The following is a 21,118-nucleotide window of genomic DNA, read 5'->3' on the forward strand; positions in this document are numbered from 1 at the left end:
CTTACGTGAGGGTGGAATGCCTGACCAACTTTTATCACTTATTTGATGATGAACATTGATTTCAAAAATGAATATTGTTACTACTTAAATATGTGTAAGCTTTGCTAGCTCATTTTATCTTGCAGTAAAATCAGAAATAGGAAAAATACAGTAACATGATAATATTTAGAGGGAAATGTTCTATGCACGTTTGTTTTTCTATCAGTGGTCAAGGTGACTGTATGTTTTTATTCTATTGAGTGACATTAAATACAAACATATTACCAGGAATGACACATCCAGTTACAGGAGAAATGAACATAATATGAGTTTAGAGTTTTAACAAATGTGTGAAAGGTGATTTAAATCTTCAAATAATGTGTAATTCAAGGTTTCAATGAAGATGTAACATTAATGTATGCAACTTCTGTGAATTACTTAGATATTTTTCTCTTGGTTAACTGCATTTAGCATAGTTGTAACATAGAGAAGTGAGAGCTGGATTCTGTGTAAAGAGAATTGTATGGTATAGGAAAATGTAATTTTATTTATTTCTCAAACCTCCTTCTAGGCACACTGGTAGCCAGTTTTTTGTTTCTTTGTTTGTTTAATTTTTCAAGAAATTTTGAGAAATAAAAACCCCAAGGACAAATGAAATGGCATGCTTTATGCATCTTGCTTAGAGAAAGAGCTGCAGTTGACATTAACTTAAAATAGCAGATACAGTGAAATTGTTAGCAACTGAGTTAAATTTTGAAATAATGTGGGTGCTGACTGCTAGCAGTACAAAAATGTTTATTTTTTATTTTTGTTGTTTTTACTTATTTTTAAGTAGTATAAAAACAATCCAGCATTATTCTGATATCTGTATTACTAATAAATAACTGTTAGGGAATTTGATGAAATTCTGCTATAAACTGTTCCTGTGCACTCTGTGTGACAAGGCAAATGACTTACCTACACACTTTGTTTCAGAAGCAAATATTTGGGACCCGGGTAGGGACAAAAAGCCATGCCACTATGCTTTTCCTCTCTGCAGAGTGACTCTCAGGAGCACCATGTATGGGGATAGTGCAGAGTTGCAATATCTCAGAAGTAAGTTAAATATTGACTTTCCTGCTGTTACCTTTATCTGATTTGTAGTCCTGTTGACCTGAACCTTAGATTGATGACAAAGCACAAGCATTTGACTTTTTAGCTTTTATATAAAAATTACCAATAACTAAAGTATCAGAACACCAACAACTGACCTTTTCAAAACAGCCCCATAGGATTCATCGTATTTAATTTTACAGAGAATGAGGCTTTGTTTGTTTGTTTGTTTGTCTTAAAGACTTCTTTATTTGTATTGGAAAGGCAGACATACGGAGAGGAGGAGAGACAGGGAAACATCTTCATCCGCTGATTCACTCCCCAAGTAGCCACAATGGCCAGAGCTGAGTCCATCCAAAGCCAGGAGCCAGGAGCTTCTTCCAGGTCTTTCACATGGGTGCAGGATCCCAAGGCTTTGGGCCATCCTCAACTGCTTTCCTAGGCCACAAGCAGCGAGCTGTATGGGAAGTGGAACAGCAGGGACACAAACTAGAAACCATATGGGATTCAGGGGGTTGTAAGGCGACGATTTAGCCACTGAACCATTGTGCTGGGCCCTTCGAGAATGATTTTTGTTTAAGTATTTTATTACAATCATTCTATATGTATATGCCCAGCAAAAGGAAGGAAAGCTGATTCATAAGCCCTTTCTTTCTTTCTTTCTTCTTCTTCTTTTTTTTTTTTTTTTTGATTTTTATAAGCCCTTTCAGTAATGGCAAATGAATAACATGAAGATGTTGAAGTTTTGTGAATCTATAAATAAATCACCAAGTATTTTTCAAAGTCCTTTTGCTTTTTTCCTTATTATTTCTTAATTTTAAACTTTATTTTTAATTTTTAAGAGAACTTTTAAATTCATATTATGATCAAAGTCTTGATGCTCCAGTAAACAGGAGAGTAAAATTCTATCATTTCAGCAGGAATTTCATCATTTCAGTATGAAATTAGAGAATTTCATATTGACTGAAATAAACCTGACACAGATGGCATGCTCTCCCCTGAATGTGGGAGCTAAAATTTCAAAACATGGCAAACAAAAGAAATACCCTGTGTATGAGTTTTGCCGTGAATACAGTATGATACCAAACTTTCAAATTTTCATCAAATTGATAGAAATTGGGCCCACTGCGTGGCCTAGCGGCTAAAGTCCTCGCCTTGAATACCCCGGGATCCCATATGGGCGCCGGTTCTAATCCCAGCAGCTCCACTTCCCATCCAGCTCCCTGCTTGTGGCCTGGGAAAGCAGTTGAGGACGGCCCAATGCCTTGGGACCCTGCACCCGCGTGGGAGACCTGGAAGAGGTTCCTGGTTTCCGGCTTCGGATCGGCGCGCACGAGCCGTTGTGCTCATTTGGGGAGTGAAACATCGGATGGAAGATCTTCCTCTCTGTCTCTCTTCCTCTCTGTATATCTGACTTCATAATAAAATAAATAAATCTTTAAAAAAAATTGATAGAAATTATATACTACCATTGTACCATGAACTAACTTATTATTTGAGTGAAGTTGAGCATCTTTTCATTTGATTATTGTTATGGCTTGTGCCTACTTTGTGAAGACAGTGGCCAACACACCTGTTCTGAGCCAATGCTTGTCTTCTCTTGCCTTCTCTTTGTTGCTAACTTTGGTGCTGAAATGAGTCTCTGCTGGCCTCTGGAGAGAATGAACTGCTTGGAAATCTTTCAATTTAGAATCCTATGGAGAAGGGCCAGACCTTCTGGGGTTGTTCCAGGACTCTTGTCATCATCAATGGATCATGCCTTCTTTTGAGACTTAACTCTTATCAGACAAATACACTGTGTCTGCTCTCTTTGCTATTTGTGTGAGACTCACTCATGTGGTTTCATGTTAATAACAACAACATAAATATAATGTTCCAGCAACACGAACGTGATTGCAGTGGATGATGAGAGAGTATGGCCTCAACCGCTAGTGCTGGCGGAAGCTGAAGGCAGCAGTCAGGACCCCCATCCAAGTCTCACATTTGTGGCAGGAACTTGAGTTCTTGACATCATCTGCTGCTTCCCAGGTGCATCATCAGGGAACTAGGTCAGAAGCAGAGTAGCTAGACTCAAATTGGCTGCTGAGGTGTGGATGTCCCAGGCAACAGCTTAACCTTTGGTGCCACACCCCTGCACGTGAAATTGGAAGACCTGTTGAAAAGACATATACGCATGTCCTCTTCATTTAACATAAAGTCTTCATATTCATGTTATTAGGAAATGTCCTGTTACTTTTCAGTGTGTCTTAAACAGTTTTCAGCTACACAATCTATATCACTGGTTATTGCTTCAGTTAAAAACTATTGAATGGGTAGGAGAGCGTAATGTATTGAATAAAGACATTTCAGTTTTTATTATAGTCTAATCATACTAAGCATTTTTGCAGACTTGTGCATATCTGTCAGATTATTTTTCATTTTTTTAAAGTTTCATTTATTTTTATTGGAAAGGCAGATTTATAGAAAGAAGGAGAAAGATCTTCCATCTGCTGGTTCACTCTCCAATGGCCACAATGGCTAGAGATGAGCTGAACCTATGCCAAGAGCCAGGAGCTTCTTCCCCAACTCCCACATGGATGCAGGGTCTCAAGGCTTTGGGCCATTATCCTCTGATCTCCCAGGCCACAAGCAGGCAGCTGGATGGGAAGTGGAGCAACCAAGACATGAACTGGTACACACATGGGATCCCAGCCCTTGCAAGGTGAGGATTTAGCCACTGAGTCATCACTGGGCCCTATTTTTCTTTTCCTGTTTTTTTGGGGGAGGGGGCTATTTTTCATTCTTTCATACTTAAGCCCTATTAATTGATGTCAAGGGTAGGTTCCTTTCCCAAGACTTCCCTCCACGGTGAACTGTACCAGTTAAATGCACGTAAGAGTTCCTAGTTTTGTGTAATAGCAACACGAAATATCCTGGGTGCAAATGTTTTTCCTTGTTTCTTTTGCCCCAGAGCTAGTTCTACTTTTAATGGTTACTTTATTTGTACTATCCTCCAACTAGGTAAAACAAGGACCTTGTCTTTCTCATTGTGTTCAACGAGAAACTTGGTAGGTTTGCTGCAAAGGCTTCCCTGCCAAGGGCCACTAAACAAGATGACATAATTGCATGTATTTGCTGCACAGTACGCAGGTGATTTTTTTTTTTAATTAAAACTTCAGAATATCTTTACAATGTTAAACAGGAAAAACTTTAAGCAAATTTAAATTTATCAGAGTTCGGAGAACCAGAACATATTCTAATAACTTTAGACTTGCAATGTGGTCTAGTGACATTTATGGATACAGAGTGCCAAGTGCGGTTGAACAACAACAAAAAGGCTTAGAACTTTGCTGAGCTGCCACTGCAGATCCACAGGGGGGTTTGAGCAGGGCTTTGGGGATTGAACCAGTAGGTTAAAGATCTTTCTGTCTTCCAAATGATTGATAGCTAGATAGATGAATAACTTTTTAATGGGTGCTGACTTTTTGAGTCAGCTGGATGCGGGGAACCTACTGAAGCCGGGGGACAATGGGAAGCAAGTAAACCTTGGCCTGGGACTCTATGTTGACTTGGCCTGCTGGACCCAGTGCAGAAACCAGGTGCCAAACAACGTTCTTGTATTCTTAACAAAAGAACAGGCCGGACAGCACAGAGCGTTCCCTGCTGCCACACACCAAGCTCCCCCGTTCACTCTCCAGGTACAGGCCTAGCGGCCATTCCTCGGGCCACGCACCTATTTTAGTTTCTGGCAGGACCCTCGGGTCATCGGGAGGTCCACGACGACCGGCCAGGACCAAGGGCTGCCGTCCACTCCTGTCAGCCGCCCAAGAGGACTTCTCACTGCATCCCCGACACAAGGCCGCCGTCAGGCCCGGCCGGCGGCGGAGGATGCGCGCCCGCCGCGGTTATCCGAGAGCGAGGCGGAGTGGGCGTGGCCCCTGCGCGCAGGCGCAGGCGGGGCTCGGGGGAGCGGCGACGACGGCCGGGACGGCTGTGGCGACTGCGGCCGGGAGGGCGGCGGTTACTGCCCCGGATACTGGGGCCGCTGCCTGAAGCGCAGGCGCCGTGGACCCAAGCCGCCCCGGACCTCGTCGGCCTGTGGACTCGTCATGGCCACCGAGCAGAGGCCTTTCCACCTGGTGGTGTTCGGCGCCTCTGGCTTCACGGGCCAGTTCGTGACCGAGGAGGTGGCCCGGGAGCAGGTGGCCCCGGAGCGGAGCTCCCGCCTGCCGTGGGCCGTGGCGGGCCGCTCCCGGGAGAAGCTGCAGCGGGTGCTGGAGAGGGCCGCGCTGAAGCTGGGTAAAGGGGGCGGGCCGGCTCGGGCCGCGGGCGCCCCCGGGGACTTAGACATCGCCCCTAGCGCGAGCGTTTCTCCTCCCGGGATGCGTCCCACCGCTGTCCTTCTTGAGGACTCGAAGCAGAGGGAGATGCAGCCAACATGGGGCCTGGCTTCCCCATGGCTGTGTTCTGTTCTACCCCTTCTATTAAAAAAACACCCCCCATAACCCCTCCCTCATCCTCATTTTGAAGTGCGTCTCTTTATTTGTTTGGAGGGGAGTTGCCCTCCTGGAGAAATGGTGAAGAACTTTTCTTTTTGTCCCCCTCGTCCTAATTCGGAGCAAGGGTAACTGCTGAGTGTGCAGGTTTCTGGAAATGAGGTGTAGGGCAGAGGTTTCTTTGAGATTCTCCCTTTTTGTCTGGTGTTTTGGGAGTGGGAGAGGAAGCTTACGGAGTTTTTTTTTTTTTTTTTTAATCTGGTAACATAGTGCTTTTATTTAAAAAAATAATTAATTATTTATTTTTGCTTGTAAGCTGCTCCTGGCTATCTTACCCTTCATTCCACCCCCCCAAAAAAGTTTGTGTTTCTGCTTCAGGCATTTCTTTCTCTGAGCATTCCTTTTACATGATCCAGTGTGCCTTGAGTGCTCTCTCCTGGGCTAGGTCCTGTCCGGGGGCTCTAGAGGAGAGAGAGGCTTGCAGGGACCAGGCCCTCCTGGCTGGGGCTGGAGGGGCAGGGCATTTATCCTTTAGGACTCAGTAGTCTGTGATAGCCCCCCTGACGTGCCACACCCACAGTGCCCTATTTTGGGTGGGAGCATGGCCACTTTCAGTGGCAGTGGGCAACAGAAGATACCAATGAAGCCAGACCGTCTGTCCTGCAGCTGGTGACAGCATCTTGGCTATAGACCTGTGGTCTTTATTTTTCCAGAATGAACTGTTTCACTGCTGAAGTGTGTTCCCCTGTTGCTTCCTCCTGCTCAGGAAGACCTAGAGCTACTACCCAGTTAGCAACCATTTATCTTGCCCAAATAAGATTATTGTGGGTGATAGCTTTGACCTGTTGAAGCCTCCAGTGAGTTGGCTTATTCCAATTATTTCTGTATTATGAGCCTGGGTGTTTTGTTTGTTGTTTTTGGTTATCAGGGTATTGATACCATCACCCTGTGTTCCCTGTAATTGGGTCCTATGTGATTGTTGAGTTGTTGATAACAGACTTTTTTTTTTTTTTTAAGATTTATTTATTTGAATGTTGGAGAGACAGAGCTCTTCCCTCTACTTAATCACTTCCCAGCTGACTACAATGGCCAGGCTTGGGTCAGGCCAAAGCCAGCAGCTTCTTCCAGATCTCATATATGAGTGGCAGGGGCCCGAGCACTTGGTCCATTTTCCGCTGCTTAACTAGTCACATTAGCAGGAAGCTGGATTGGAAATGGAGTAGCTGGGACATGAACTGCTGCCCCTTCGGAATGCTGGCATTACAGTTGGCAACTCTGCGTCCTACACTACAATGCTGGCCCCAAGAAACGTCTTTTTAAAACATTTATTTACTTTTATTGGAAAGGCAGATTTACAGAGATAAAGAAAGACAGGGAGAGAAAGATCTTCCATCTGCTCTTTTGGTCCCCAAATGGCTGCAATACCTGGAGTTGAGCTGATCTGGAGACAGGAGCCAAAAGCATCTTCCAGATCTTCTGAGCGGGTGCAGAGTCCCAGTGCTTTGAGCAGTCCTGGTGGATGAGAAGTGGGGCAGCTGAGACATGAACCAGTGTCTGTATGGGATGCTGGAGCTTGCCTGGGGAGGATTAACCAGTTATCATGCTAGGCCACAAAACTCTAAGAAGAATTTCGTAGGGCCCGCTGCGTGGCCTAGCGGCTAAAGTCCTCGCCTTGAACGTCCTGGGATCCCATATGGGCGCCGGTTCTAATCCTGGCAGCTGCACTTCCCATCTAGCTCCCTGCTTGTGGCCTGGGAAAGCGGTCGAGGATGGCCCAATGCATTGGGACACTGCACCTGCTTGGGAGACCTGGAGGAGGTTCCTGGTTCCGGGTTCGGATTGGCCCAGTACCGGCTGTTGCAGTCACTTGGCAAGTCACTTGGGGAGTGAATCATCGGATGGAAGATCTTCCTCTGCTCTCTGTCTCTTCTTCTCTCTGTATATCTGACTTTGTAATAAAATAAATAAATCTTTAAAATAAATTTTTTAAAAAAAGAAGAATTTTGTAATATAAGCTTACCGATAAAGGGAGAGTCAGGATAGTCATTTGTTTGGCACCTAGACTTATTTGTGAAATTGTCCTGGCACACACAGTTGTCATTTATAGGTTGCATTAGGTGAGTTTTAAAGGTTTGTAATGTTTTTGGTAACCATGAGTGTTAACTCCTTTTTTCCTCATAGTTGCTTATTAAAAACAGTTTTATCTTTAGGAATTAAAGTTGGATTTTAGTGTATCTGTATATGTAGTAAATTTGCTGCCACAGATTACTACAAAAGGAAAATCTGGAAGATGTGCTACTTTATTAGGATTTGCTTTAACTTGTGTATTTTTATTATTATTTCAGGGAGACCGACACTGCCGTCCGAAGTTGGAATAATAATATGTGATACCACTAATCCAGCATCTCTTGATGAAATGGCTAAACAGGCAACAGTTGTCCTCAATTGTGTAGGACCAGTAAGTAATCAACCATTCTTTATGTTGGAACAAACCATCCATTCACTTCTAGCTAAATCTGGTATTGTTATGTTCTAGATGAAAATAAGGGCAGAAGACAGAAGTGCAAGTTCAAGGCCTTACCTCCGGATGGGGAGTTTTTGGTTGTTGTGAGGAATGGAGAGAAAGGACCAGGGTCTCCTGAGAGGGAAGGACACTGCTAAGAGAGTGTGTGCTGGTTTGTCGGTTGCGGTTAACATTGACAAACTCTTCTACTTTATGCCTCTTCCTTAAAGCATGTTTGAGTGTATAATTATGTTCTTACATTGCTATATGAGTTTATGGGTTAAAAACCTGTACAAAAATAGAGATTAAGAGCACTGATTGGGGGGCCCCGGCTTGGTAGCCTAGCGGCTAACATTCACGCTTTGCAGGCACCGGTATCCCATATGGGCGCCGGTTCTAATCCTAGCAGCCCTGCTTCCCATCTACCTCCCTACTTGTGGTCTCGGAAGGAAGTCAAGTTTGGCCCAAAGCTTTGGGACCCTTCACCCATGTGGGAGACCCGGAGCAGGCTCCTGGCTCCTGGTTTCAGTTCAGCTCAGCTCTGGCCATTGTGGCCACTTGGGGAGTGAATCAACAGACAGAAAATCTTCCTCTCTGTCCTCTTCTCTGTATATCTGACTTTCCAATAAAAAAATATAAATAAATCTTAAACAAAAGCACTGATTTTTTTAAGATTTATTTTTCTTGGAAAGTCAGATTTATAGAGAGAAGGAGAGACAAAGATCTTCCATCTGCTGCTTCACCGCTCAAGTGGCTGCAATGGCCAGAGCTGTGCCAATCTGAAGCCTATCAGGAGCCAGGAACCTCTTCCAGGTCTCCCATGTGGTGCAGGGTCCCAAGGCTTTGGGCCCTCCTCGATTGCTTTCCCAGGCCACAAGCAGGGAGCTGGATGGGAAGCGGGGCCAGTGGGACACGAACCAGCGCCTTTATGGAATCCTGGCGCATGTGAGGCAAGGATTTTAGCCACTAGGCTACCGTGCCAGGCCCGCTACTGTTATTTTTACTAGCTCATTCATAGGTACTGTAGCATGCTAGTGCTTGCAGGTAGACTGACTAGAAGAGGGCTGTGACTCAACCAGCCACAATGTGAAAAATGAACCTGAGGCTCTCAGACCAAGCTGGAGGCATTGGGAGTCAGCCAGGCAGCTGTGGATGGGCGAGAGGTGTTTCTGGTAGCAGAGGCAAGCACACTGGATGTGGAGGTGCAGCATGTTAGGGAGTTAAGGGAGTTTATAACTGCTGAAACACGGTCAGCATGAGGCTATAACATGGTGTGATGTTTGAGGACTTTTTGTGGCTTGCTAAGAAGTTTGGATTTTATGTGGGTACTGGAGAGCCGATCGAGGATTTTAGGAGTGGGTATCAGGGTGGAGCAGGAGAAAAAGAAACATCATACTCTTAATTTAAAATAACAGGTATTTGGAGATAAAGGTGGATTGACTGCAGGGAAACCTGTCGGAGTTACTTGTAGTTAATTAGATGAGAAGTGAAAGCGTCAAAACTAAAGTTTGGCTGTGTAGAGGGAGGGGAGCGATTTGATAAAACTTGGCAATTTCCAGGATAGGAGGCATGAAAGATAGCTTCCAGGTTTTTAACCTGAGAATCCTGTGGCGAGCAGTGCCTTTAGTCATAACAAGAAGGACCTGGTACTGACTCTTTGTTCTCCTACTTCATCCTTGCAACAGCCCAGTGCAATAGGTGCAATGACGTGTCTCCATTTTTTTTTTAATGAAAAGATTGAGATTTAGAGGGATAAAGTGACTTGCCCAAGATTACGGAGCTAGTAAGTGCCAAGTCTGGCCTGGCTCCTAAGCCTGTGTGTGAGACCCTTGTGCTCATGAGCCAGTACGATTTTGTTTCAGAATCATCTCTTATTCAATGTTTCAGAAAAGATGCATGAGATGTAGGCAGTCTGAACTAGAACCTACATAAAAAAAAAAAAAGAGAAGGAATGTTTTGTTAATTTGAGAGACAGAATGACAGGGAGAGGGAGCACACACTTCTTTATATTCCCCAAATGCCTGCAACAGCCAGGGGAAGGCAGGACCTAGGAACTCCACCCAGGTCTCCCTGTGCCTGGCGGGCACCTGCGTTCTTGGGCCACCCTCTGCTGCCTTCCAGATGCATTAGCAGGAAACTGGATCTGAAGCAAGGAGGTGCTGTGACTTGAGCTAGGCGCTCGCATGTGGATCTGAAGCAAGGAGCTGCTGTGACTTGAGCTAGGCGCTCGCGTGTGGATCTGAAGCAAGGAGCTGCTGTGACTTGAGCTAGGCGCTCGCGTGTGGATCTGAAGCAAGGAGCTGCTGTGACTTGAGCTAGGCGCTCGCGTGTGGATCTGAAGCAAGGAGCTGCTGTGACTTGAGCGAGGTGCTCGTGTGTGGAATGCCAGAGTCCCAAGTTGGACAGTGGCTCTGCTTGTTTACTTTTTTGATTTTCTTTTTCTTTTGTTTCTTTTTCTGCTGACACTGAAGGTTGCTATAGCTGGTAGATTATGTATGCGAGATGTAAACTTCAATCTTGCTGTCTTGATGGTTCTTATTTGTTCCATTATAATGCATTGCTTCAGAATTTAAGTTACTGAATAATTCTCCATGACTGGTTAATGGCAGAGGAGGAACTGGAAGGTAATACAAAAGTACTTCCAAAAGCTGGTGAACAAATGGAATTACTTTAAAAAAATTTTTTTGAGAGGGAGGGAGGGGGAGAGAGAGACAGAGACAGAGACAGAGACAGAGACAGAGACAGAAAGGATGAATGCTCTCGTAAGATGGGCCAGGCTGAAGCCATCAGCTAGCAGGTAATGCAATCCAGCCTTCCCACATGGAAGATAGGAAACTAAATACTTGCGCTATCATCTGCTGTCCCATGAAGTACAAGTTAGCAGGAAGCTGGAATCGAGTAAAGCTAGGACTTGAACGTGGCACTTTAATGTAGAATGCAGGCATCCTGGGTGGTATCCTCTAACATCTAGACCAAATACCTTGTCTGTTTTTTTTTTTTTTCAAGACTTATTTATGTGAAAGGCAGAGTTATGAAGGATAGACAGAGAGAGGGGAGGAGAGCAAGAGAGATCTCCTGGCATCTGGTTCACTTCCCGAATGGGTACAATGCCTGGGGCTGGATCAGACCAAAACCAGGAGCCTGGCACTCCAGCTCGGTCTCCTGTGTGGGTATAGGAACCCAAGTACTTGGATCATCTACTGCTGGCGCCCGAATGGGATGCCAGTGTCACACGTACTGTGGTGCTGGCTGCTCCGTGAGCTCACTGAAGTACTCGTATACTTCTTTCAGTCCGGCAACTGTTATTTGCCATTCTTAATAAGGAGTGGAATTAGATAAAGAGGAATGCTGTTTGAACTACTCATATGGTGGAGTGTAAGGATTGCATTGTTTTTTTGTTCCTTGTTTCTTGAAGGCTGAGAGGGAAAAAAATCAACCATATTTTGCTGCCAAGAATAAGAAAAGCAAAGGATTTTGTGTATCTTCTTACTTTTCCAAAGGGAAAGATGCTGTCACATATCTTTTGAAATGGACTTAATCCTGACAATTAGCTGTTACACATTAAATTTTTTTTTTGTATTTTTAAAGTTTGAAATTTATGCAGTTTTTATGAGATGTGTTTTTCATGAACTTTAAAAAAAGTTTGTTTATTTCAAAGACAGACACAGAGAAAGAGAGATAGATAGATAGATACTAGTTCTGTTCCCCAGTAACTTGCAACAGCCAGGGCCTGGCCAGGCTCAAGCCAGGATTCTGGAATGCTATTCTGACCTCTTGGATACATACAGGAACCTGAGTACTTGGGCCATCACTTGTTGCTTTTTTTTTTTTTTTTGGTTTATTCTAACAACCTCTTACGTCTAATCTGACTAATCAGGGAGGGTGGTCATTTTTGCCTTTTTTAAAACAAATTTCTGAATTTTTAAAATTTTAGAAGCTGTTTACATAGTTGATCAGGGATTTTTGCCTTTTGAGTGTATCTCATCTTTAGTATATTCTGCCACTATCTTAGGTTAGTCCTTCATCCTTTCTTTTGTGTCTCCAGTCTGATTTCCAGTACTGCAGGCAGAATGACAGTCTATGTTATAAATGTAGTACCATGGCCATGTTTAAAATCCTGCAGAATCTGATAACTGGTGAAGTTAAGACTTGTCAGCAGAAGATGGCCCTAGTGTTGAGGCCTTTGCAACCATGTGGGAGCTTGGGAAGAAGCTCGAGGTTCTTGGCTTTGGCCTGGCCTAGCCCCGGCCATTGTGGCCCTTTGGAGGAGTGAACCAGCAGATGGAAGATTCTCTGTCTCTCCTCCACTCACTGTAACTGCCTTTTAAGCAAATGAAAAAAATAAATCTTAGGCCTGCAAGTGCTGACATTCCCGTGAAAGCTCCAGTTTGTGTCTCAGCTGCTCCATTTCTGATCCAGCTCTGTGCTTATGGCCTGGGAGAACAGCGGAGGATGACCCTAGTCCTTGGAACCCTATGTCCTCGTGGGAAAACCAGAAGAAGCTCCTGGCTCCTGGCTTTGGCTCTGGCTCAGCTCCAGTCATTGCAGCCATTTGGGAAGTGACCCAGCAGATGAAATACCTCTCTCTCTGTTTCTCCTCTCTCTGTAAAAATCTGCCTTTCCACATGGAGTTTTAACTAATGTGTATAGTGTGTACAGTCATCATTAATATAAACAAACTATAAAACAGTTATGTCACCCTGCACGGTTCTCTTTCTTGTTCCAAAGGTATGCTTTTACTATTGTTTGCCTTTTTCAGATTTTATATACATGGAATCCTTCGGTATGTGGTGTTTTGTGCCCAAATTTTGTCACTTGTAATTTTTGAGACTCATCCATGTTGTCGCATGTGTTAGTGATTTGTTTCCTTTCTATTTCAGAATAGTATTTCATTGTGTGCATATGTAGAGGTTCACCTCTTTCATTAAATGTTTGGATTGTTCTTCACAAGTAAGAGTAGAGCTCTTATTTTTAAAAAAAATCAATCTTTTTTTTAAAGATTTATTTATTTTTATTGGAAAGACAGATTTACGAAAAGTCAATCTTTTAAAAATACCACGAGTGGGACAACTCTCTTTTCTTATATATTTATGTATGCATGTTTGTGTTTTAACTTTTATTAGGAGCTCCTTATTCTTTAGGATTCTACCTAAGTGAATTACTTTTTAAAAAAAGACTTATTTATTTTTTATTGGAAAGTCAGATTTACAGAGAGAAGAACAAAGAGAAATATCTTCTATCTGCTGGTTCACTCCCCAAGTAGCCACAATGGCTGAACTGAGCCAGTCCGAAGCCAGGAGCCAGGAGCCTTCTCTGAGTCTGCCATGTGGGTGCAGGGTCCCAAGGCTTGGGCCATCCTCAACTGCTTTCCCAGGCCACAAGCAGAGAGCTCTTTGGGAAGCAGGGCTGCCAGAACTGGAGACAGCACCCATGTGGGATCCTAGTGCTTGCAAGGCCAGTAGTCAGCCACTGAACCATCGTGCTGGGCCCAAGTGAATTACGTTTACATTTGTCTTTAGTTACTGTAAGCACATTTCATGCATTTATTCATTTGCACTGAGAGTGGTTGTATAGTGCAGGTGTCTTATTTTCTCAATTTGTGTTAAGGCTACTGTACCAGCATTTGATTTCTTGATGTCCAGGACTGTACTACCAAGAGTAAATGGGGATTTGCTTCATGTGAATTTGGCAAATAAGAATAACCTTTTGGTCTTATTTTTTCTCACAGTATCGATTTTACGGAGAACCTGTTGTGAAAGCATGTATTGAGAATGGAACTAGCTGTATTGACATCTGTGGAGAACCTCAGGTATGTAAAATGAGGGGAAAGCACTTGCTTTGCTGTGTCATGAAGTTGAGAACAGCTGGTGCAGTTTTCAGATGTAGTTTAAAGGTGACTTCTTCCTAGTGTTAGAGATGGTTTTACTTGGCTAGCTTCGGGGAGGGCACTGATGTTAAGGCCTAAGCCTCAATTTTCCTACAGTTTTCTTCTTCCCTGCAACCTCATTGGTTTTAGGTTCTTGGCACATGGGATGTTCCAGTTATATCTTCTGCATGTAGTGGGTGAAATTAAAATGTGTACTGTGTGCATTTCTCAGAATGTCACTTCTGCATTTATTTCCATTATAAATACATGTTATAGGTGCCTTATTAAGATAAGGTACCTTTACAACATTAGAACAAAATGTAAAATTTTTCTTAACTTAGAAATTTAAATGTTCACATTTTTTGATTGATTAATATATCCCTACATCCTGCTTGCCATTTTGTGTAATTTTTCTGGAACATACCTGTAATGAAATTATACAAAATTATTTTTATTTGAAAGGCAAATTTCACAGAAAGAAGGACAGACAGAAAGATTTTCCATCTGTTGGGACTCTCCCCGTATAGTGGTTGGAGCTTAACCAGTCTGTTCTGAAGCCAAGAGTTTCCCCTGTCTCCCATGTGGGTTTTGGGTCCGAAGGACTCGGGTCATCCTCTGTTGCCTTCCTGGGACATAAGCAGGAAGCTGGAGTAGTCAAGACTCAAATTGGTGTCCATGTGGGATGCTGGCACTTGCAGATGGAAGATTAGTCTGTTGAGCCACCACATTCTCATTTTTAAAAATTGCTTTTATTTAGTTTTATTTCTTTGAAGGGCAGAGGGAGACATGGAGAAAGAGATTTTTCCATCTGCTGTTCATTCTTCAAATGCCAGCAGTAGTCTGTGCTGGGCTTGCCAAAGGCAGAAGCCCAGAACTCAGTCCAGTCTCCCATTTGGGTGGCAAGGATTTAGTTGCTTGAGCCATCATCACTGCCCTGCACGCTCTGTATTAATGGGAAACTGGGCTTGGAAGAGGAGACAGGACTTGAACCCAAATGCTCCCAGATGGGATGTGAGTGAACCAAGCAATATCTTAACTGCTATGCTAAGTGATTGCCCCTTTATTTATTTGTTTGAAGGGCAGAGTGGTGGGTGGAGGTGAAAGTAAAGAAGGGACAGGGAAGAGATATCAATCAGTTGACTGATCTTCCATCTGCCGGTTCATTCCCCAGATAGCCACAATGGCTGGTCCAGGCCAAAGCTAGGAGCCTGGTGCTCCATTTGGGTCTCTCTGTGGGTGGGGAAGAGAGTTATACACTTGAACCATCCTCCATTGATGTCCTGGATCCATAAGCAGGGAGCTGGATTGGAAGTGCTGTGGTATTGCAGGCTGCACCTTAACCCTACTGCACCGCAATGCCAGTCCTCCTGGTTCCTCTTCCCCACCTTCTATTTTTAAGTGATCCTGAGTGAATGTTTGGTACAACAGTTCAGATACTACTTGGACCAGGCCACAGTGGAAATTGGCAACTCAGTTTAGCTTTTCTGCCTGAGTAGCAGGACCTAACTATTTGAGCCATCACCTGTTAACCTCTCAGCATCTGCATGAGGAGGAAGCTGGAGCTAGGAGCAGAGCCAGTATTCAAACCCAAGCACTCTGAAGTATGGTGTGGATGTCTTGACCATTGGGTCAAATATCTGCTTGACAGCTCATTATTTGACATACAAACAACCAGGGCTGGCATTGTGGCATAGAAGGTAAAGCACTGCTTACAATGCTGGCATCCCAAATGGGCATCACTTTATGTCTCATTTGCTTAGTTTCTGATCCAGTTCACTGCTGATGGGCTGTCAAAGGCAGCCAAAGATGGCTGGTAACCATGTGGGAGACCTGACTCCTGGTTTTTGCTTTGCATAGTCTTGGCTATTTTGGCCATCTGGGGAGTGAACCAGCATATGGAAGATTTCTGTCTCTCCCGCTATCTGTGTAATTCTTTCGAATAAATAAATCTTTAAAAAAGGATTATGAATAACTGTTAAAAATGAGCAGTAGGGCCCAGCGCCATGGCCTAGCGGCTCAAGTCCTCACCTTGAACACGCTGGGATCCCATATGAGCTCCAGTTCTAATCCCAGCAGCCCCGCTTCCCAACCAGCTCCCTGCTTGTGACCTGGGAAAGCAGTTGAGGACGGCCCAAAGCCTTGGGACCCTGCAATGCACGGGAGACCTGAAAGAGGCTCCTGGCTCTTGATAGGCTTCAGATTGGCACAGCACCAGATGTTGAGGTCACTTGGGGAGTGAATCATCGGATGGATGGAGGATGTTTCTCTCTGTCTCTCCTCTCTATGTATCTGACTTTGCAATAAAAATAAATAAATCTTTTAAAAAATGAGCAGTGATGGGAAGGGACACTTCCCTTATGTAGAAGAATCTGAAATACTTTTTGTGGCTGCTCTGCCCTCAAGAAGGGACATGGTAATTTCACAGTGGAGAAATATGGCATACCAGGCTTTAGGGGTCAGCATCAACACTCTAATTCATGTCAGGATGTGGTAAGAATTTTCTTTTCCAAATGGTTATTCCCAGTTTAATCATGAGAAGAATATACGATAAAATCCATTAGGGGAACATTCTTCAAAATATTTAACCAGGACTCTTCAAAAGTGTGGAGATACCAAAAATAGGAATAAAGTAATGAGAAACTGTCATAGCTATGAGGAACCTGAGGGGACACAACCCAGCATAATAAAGTATCCAGGACAGGGTGTTAGAACAAGAGCATTAAAAATAAATTAAGGGGGGCCCGGTGGCGTGGCCTAGCAGCTAAAGTCCTCGCCTTGAACGCCCCGGAATCCCATATGGGCGCCGGTTCTAATTTCGGCAGCTCCACTTCCCATCCAGCTCCCTGCTTGTGGCCTGGGAAAGCGGTTGAGGACGGCCCAATGCTTTGGGACCCTGTACCCGCGTGGGAGACCCGGAAGAGGTTCCAGGTTCCCGGCATCCGGATCGGCGCGCACCGGCCCGTTGCGGCTCACTTGGGGAGTGAAACATCGGATGGAAGATCTTCCTCTCTGTCTCTCCTCCTCTCTGTATATCCGGCTTTCCAATAATAATAAAATCTTAAAAAAAAAAAAAAATTAATTAATTAAGGGATTCTGAGTAAAACAGAGTTGTAGTTAATATATAAATCTTGTTTGATTAATTGTAATAAATACTAATGTAAAAGATTAGTAGGGAAACTGAGTTTCAGGATATGTGGGAACTGCACGCTAATTTTTCTGTAAATTTAGAATTTCTGAGAAGTACTTAAAAAAAAAGGCAAGCCATTCAAGCGGAATCCTGTACCATGTGCTCTGCTACCTCTGTGTCTGTAATGGTGTTTATCTGGGTGATGTGATTGAGGTCAGTTGTTTTGGGTTGTTTTCCTTCTGTTTCTGTATTAAATTTTTTATAGTAGATATTTCTTTTATACTTAAAAGTCATTCAGAAACAGTAATTGTGTTATGGAATCAGCAGCATGTCTCCTGTACCACTTGGCATGTGGTAGGTACTCAATATTTTTTGAGTAAGTGAAAAACATTGTGAGAGTTCATATAATGCTACACAGCCATGTTGATTGGCTTTTCCAGTTTAATTGCTTTGTTTTTAGAGATCACTTTAATATTGTGCTGGATATTTCTGTATGGCTCTGATTCAGATTTTTGCTCTGGGTTTTCAGTTTCTAGAACTTATGCATTGGAAGTATAATGAGAAAGCTGCAGAAAAAGGCGTTTATATCATTGGAAGCAGTGGATTTGACTCCATTCCAGCAGATCTGGGAGTAATTTATACCAGAAATAAAATGAATGGTAACTATTAATCTGTAAACAGCAACTGAATTTAACAATAGGAGAATTTCATATTGTGATGAATCTGAAATCTAGTTAGGAGAAGAAACAGTAATAAATGAGTTTTGTTCTTGGTGTGGCTGTACTTGCTAAATGTTATTGACTGTTACGAGACATGCATACTTGGGTAAGTGTTCTAAAATGAGAAATGACCCATTATTTCAATTTTAATTATGGCTAAAGCTTTAAAACTATTGAAAAAATGGCAACCAGTATAAAATTAAACTTGTTTAGGGATTCACATTTTTTTAAGTTTTTTTTTTTTTTAACATTTATATGTTTATTTTTTGTTTGGGAGGCAGAGAGGCAGAGTGACACAGCAGCTGTTCTGCTTCCATTCCAGCTCCCTATTAGTGCTCCTGGGAAGACAGCAAAGATGGGCCAAAAACGTGGGTCCTGCCACCTAGGTGGGAGACTCAGAGTTCCAGACTCCTGGCTTCGGCCCTGCCTGACCTCAGCCATTGCAGCTGTTTGCAAAGTAAACTTGTGCATGGAAGATTGATACCTCTCTCTCTCTCTAGCTCTACCTTTCAAATAAATTAATCAGATCTTTAAAAAATGGAAAAGTTGCAAATCAGTCTTGAAATTAGAAGTAAAAGGAAATGCTACATAAATTTTTAATAAATACCCAATGGTTTGGAAAAGAATAGTGTGTCAAGATCCAGAGTTTAGGAAGTTATGTAATCATCACATCAGAAGATCAGAAGTGAAAAACGGTATGTCCATCTTATTATGCAGTTGGATTTGTACCACTTACTGTTTTCCTATTTTTAAGAATTAAGGAATAAAGTACTTTCTAAGAAAAGAAATGTCAGAAAGCAATAGCAAATATCATACTGGTGAAACACTGGAATCATTTCCATTGAAAAGAGAAATGTGAATTTATACATTTTAGTCTGCTAATCTGTGGACCAAGTTTACAAATTTCCTATTAAGTCCATGCAACTCCTTGTGTTTTAGTTGACACAGAGTAGTGATGTATATTGGTTACTTCAGTGCACATACATAATCGGCTCAGGGTAGATGGCCCATCTGACCTGCCAGACATTTATAATTTGTTTGTAATGGAACATTCACATCTGTCCCTGTGCCCAGTACTCTCCTCCCTTGTCAGTACTGTTTCTAGGCTGTGATAATTACTGTTCTGTTCTCTTGTTCTTTGAAATCAGATGTTTAGCTTTCATATATAAATGAAACTTGTAATATTTGTCTTTCTGTGCCTGATCTATTTCACTTAATGTCCTCCATTTCCATCCCTGTTGCTGTGAATGGCAGATTTCATTCTCTTTCATGACTGCATAATCATTGTGGATATGTGAGGATATTGTCTAACATATTTGTTTTCAACCATCCATCCATCAGTGAACACTTAGGTTGATTTCCTGTCTTGACCTCTGTGAATAATGGTGCAGTTAATGGAATTGTTTGTTTCTCTCTCTCTCTTTTTTTTTTTTTACTGATTAGTAGTTTGAGTTTGTTATGTAATCCCTTGCAGAATGGAGAGTTTGTCAAATCTTAGATTCCATTCTGTGGCTTATGACTTCACGATATTGTTTTCCTTCGCACGATCTTTTCACAGTCTTTTTTCTGATATAATCCCGCTTGTCAAGTTTTGAGTCATTTCCAAAAAAATTAGCTCAGACTGAATCTTTTTCCCTTGTCTTCTGGTAGTTTTGTTATTGAAGGTCCTGAATCTGTTTGAAGTTGATATTCAGATAGGGGTCTAGTTTCTCTCTTCTCATGTGAGTAGCCAGTCTTCCCAGCAACACTGAAGAGTGCTTGCTTTCTCCAGTGTGTGTTCTCTCTGCATTTGTCAGAAATCAGTTGAGTGTAAATATGTGTTAAACTGTTCTAGATTACCCATTCTTCGCCATTGTTCTGTTTTATGTATGTGTCGTGCTGCTGTGGTTATTGCGGCTTTGTGTTATGTTTTGAGGTTAGGTATTATAATTCCTATAGCTTTCTTCTTTTTGTTTAGAATTACTTTGGCTATCTAGGGTCTTTTGTGCTTTCATATGAATTTTACAGTTGTTTTTTTCTGTTAATGTGAAAAGGTATTTGGCTAGGAATCACATTGAGTCTCTGAGTTGCTTTTGGGAGAATTAACATTTTAGTAGTATTCTTGCTGGCAGTAAAGATGGGATGTTTCCCCATTTTTGTGAGTGTATCCTTTTCAATTTCTTTCATGTATGTTTTATAATTCTTGTTGTAGAGATCATTAGCTTCCATGGTTGAATTTATTCCCAGGCATTTTTAAAAAGCGTTTATTCATTCTTTTTGGAATGTCGGATTTACAGAGAGGAATATCTTCCATCCACTAATTCACTCCCCAAGTGACCACAGTGGCCAGAACTGAACCAATCTGAAGCCAGGAGCCACAAGCTTCCTCTGGGTCTCCCACGCGGGTGCAGGGTCCCAAGGCCTTGGGCCGTCCTTGACTGCTTTCCCAGACCACAGGCAGGGAGCTGGATGGGAAGCAGGGCCCTTGGGACACAGCCCCCGGCACATGCAAGGCGAGGACTCCAGCCACTAGGCTACTGTGTGGGACCCTCCCAGGCATTTTTTAGCTGTTCTGAATAGGATTGCTTTCTTTCTTCACAATTTCATTATTGATATATGAAAGCAGCTGATTTTTTTATATTTATTTTGAGTCCTGCAATCTTACTCAGTTTGTTTCTGAGTTCTGATTTTTGGGTATATAGAATCAGGGTTGGTGCTGTGGCTCAATAGGCTAATCCTTTACCTTCAACGCCAGCATCCAATGTGGGCGCCAGTTCATGTTCAGGTTACTCCATTTTCCATCCAGCTCCTTGTTTATGGTCTGAGAAGGCAAATGGAGGCTGGCCCAAGTGCTTGGGACTCTGCCTTCATGTGGGAGACTGGCTCCTGCTTCTGGCCTCAGCTCAGATCTGGCCATTGTGGCCATTTGGGGAGTAAACCAGCGGCTGGAAGATTTTTCTCCATCTCTTCCTTCTCTGTATAAACCTGCCTTTCCAATTAGATGTTCTTTTTCTTTCTTTGATCAAGACTTCAGTACTGCAGCTTAACCCTCTGTGTCACAGCACCTCCCCCTGGGCTTTACTTTATTAGAAGACCTTTTTTTTTTTTTTTTACTAATTCAGTCTTTATTTGTTGTTCGGCTGTTAGGCATGTCAGTGTCCTTATAGCTCAGTTTTGGTGGGTAGTATGTGTCCTGAAAATTTTTCATTCCTTTTATGATTTTCAGTTTGTTGTCCTGTAGTTGTTTATGATGATTCATAATGATTCTTTTTTTCCCTCTTGTATCAGTTGCATTATCTTATTGTTCAACTCTGATTTTTTTTTTTTTTTTTTTAGGTTGATTTATTTGAAAGGCAGAGTGTCAGAGAGATAGGGAGA

At 42.8% G+C, this 21,118-nt stretch overlaps 1 protein-coding gene across 1 annotated transcript in view; it reads left to right on the forward strand.

Annotated features, from left to right (window-relative positions):
- The first annotated feature begins 4,994 nt into the window (after positions 1 to 4,994).
- Positions 4,995 to 21,118, forward strand: part of SCCPDH (saccharopine dehydrogenase (putative)) — a 28,263-nt gene continuing 12,139 nt past the window's right edge. The window contains exons 1-4 of the mRNA XM_004578488.3: positions 4,995 to 5,349; positions 7,892 to 8,004; positions 13,778 to 13,858; positions 17,572 to 17,701. Coding sequence (XP_004578545.2) covers positions 5,160 to 5,349; positions 7,892 to 8,004; positions 13,778 to 13,858; positions 17,572 to 17,701 — 514 coding nt within the window. The 5' untranslated portion in view covers positions 4,995 to 5,159. The remainder of the gene's footprint in view (positions 5,350 to 7,891; positions 8,005 to 13,777; positions 13,859 to 17,571; positions 17,702 to 21,118) is intronic.

This window comes from Ochotona princeps, chromosome 10 (genome assembly GCF_030435755.1).
Source record: "Ochotona princeps isolate mOchPri1 chromosome 10, mOchPri1.hap1, whole genome shotgun sequence".
In the NCBI taxonomy this organism is placed as follows: Eukaryota; Metazoa; Chordata; class Mammalia; order Lagomorpha; family Ochotonidae; genus Ochotona; species Ochotona princeps.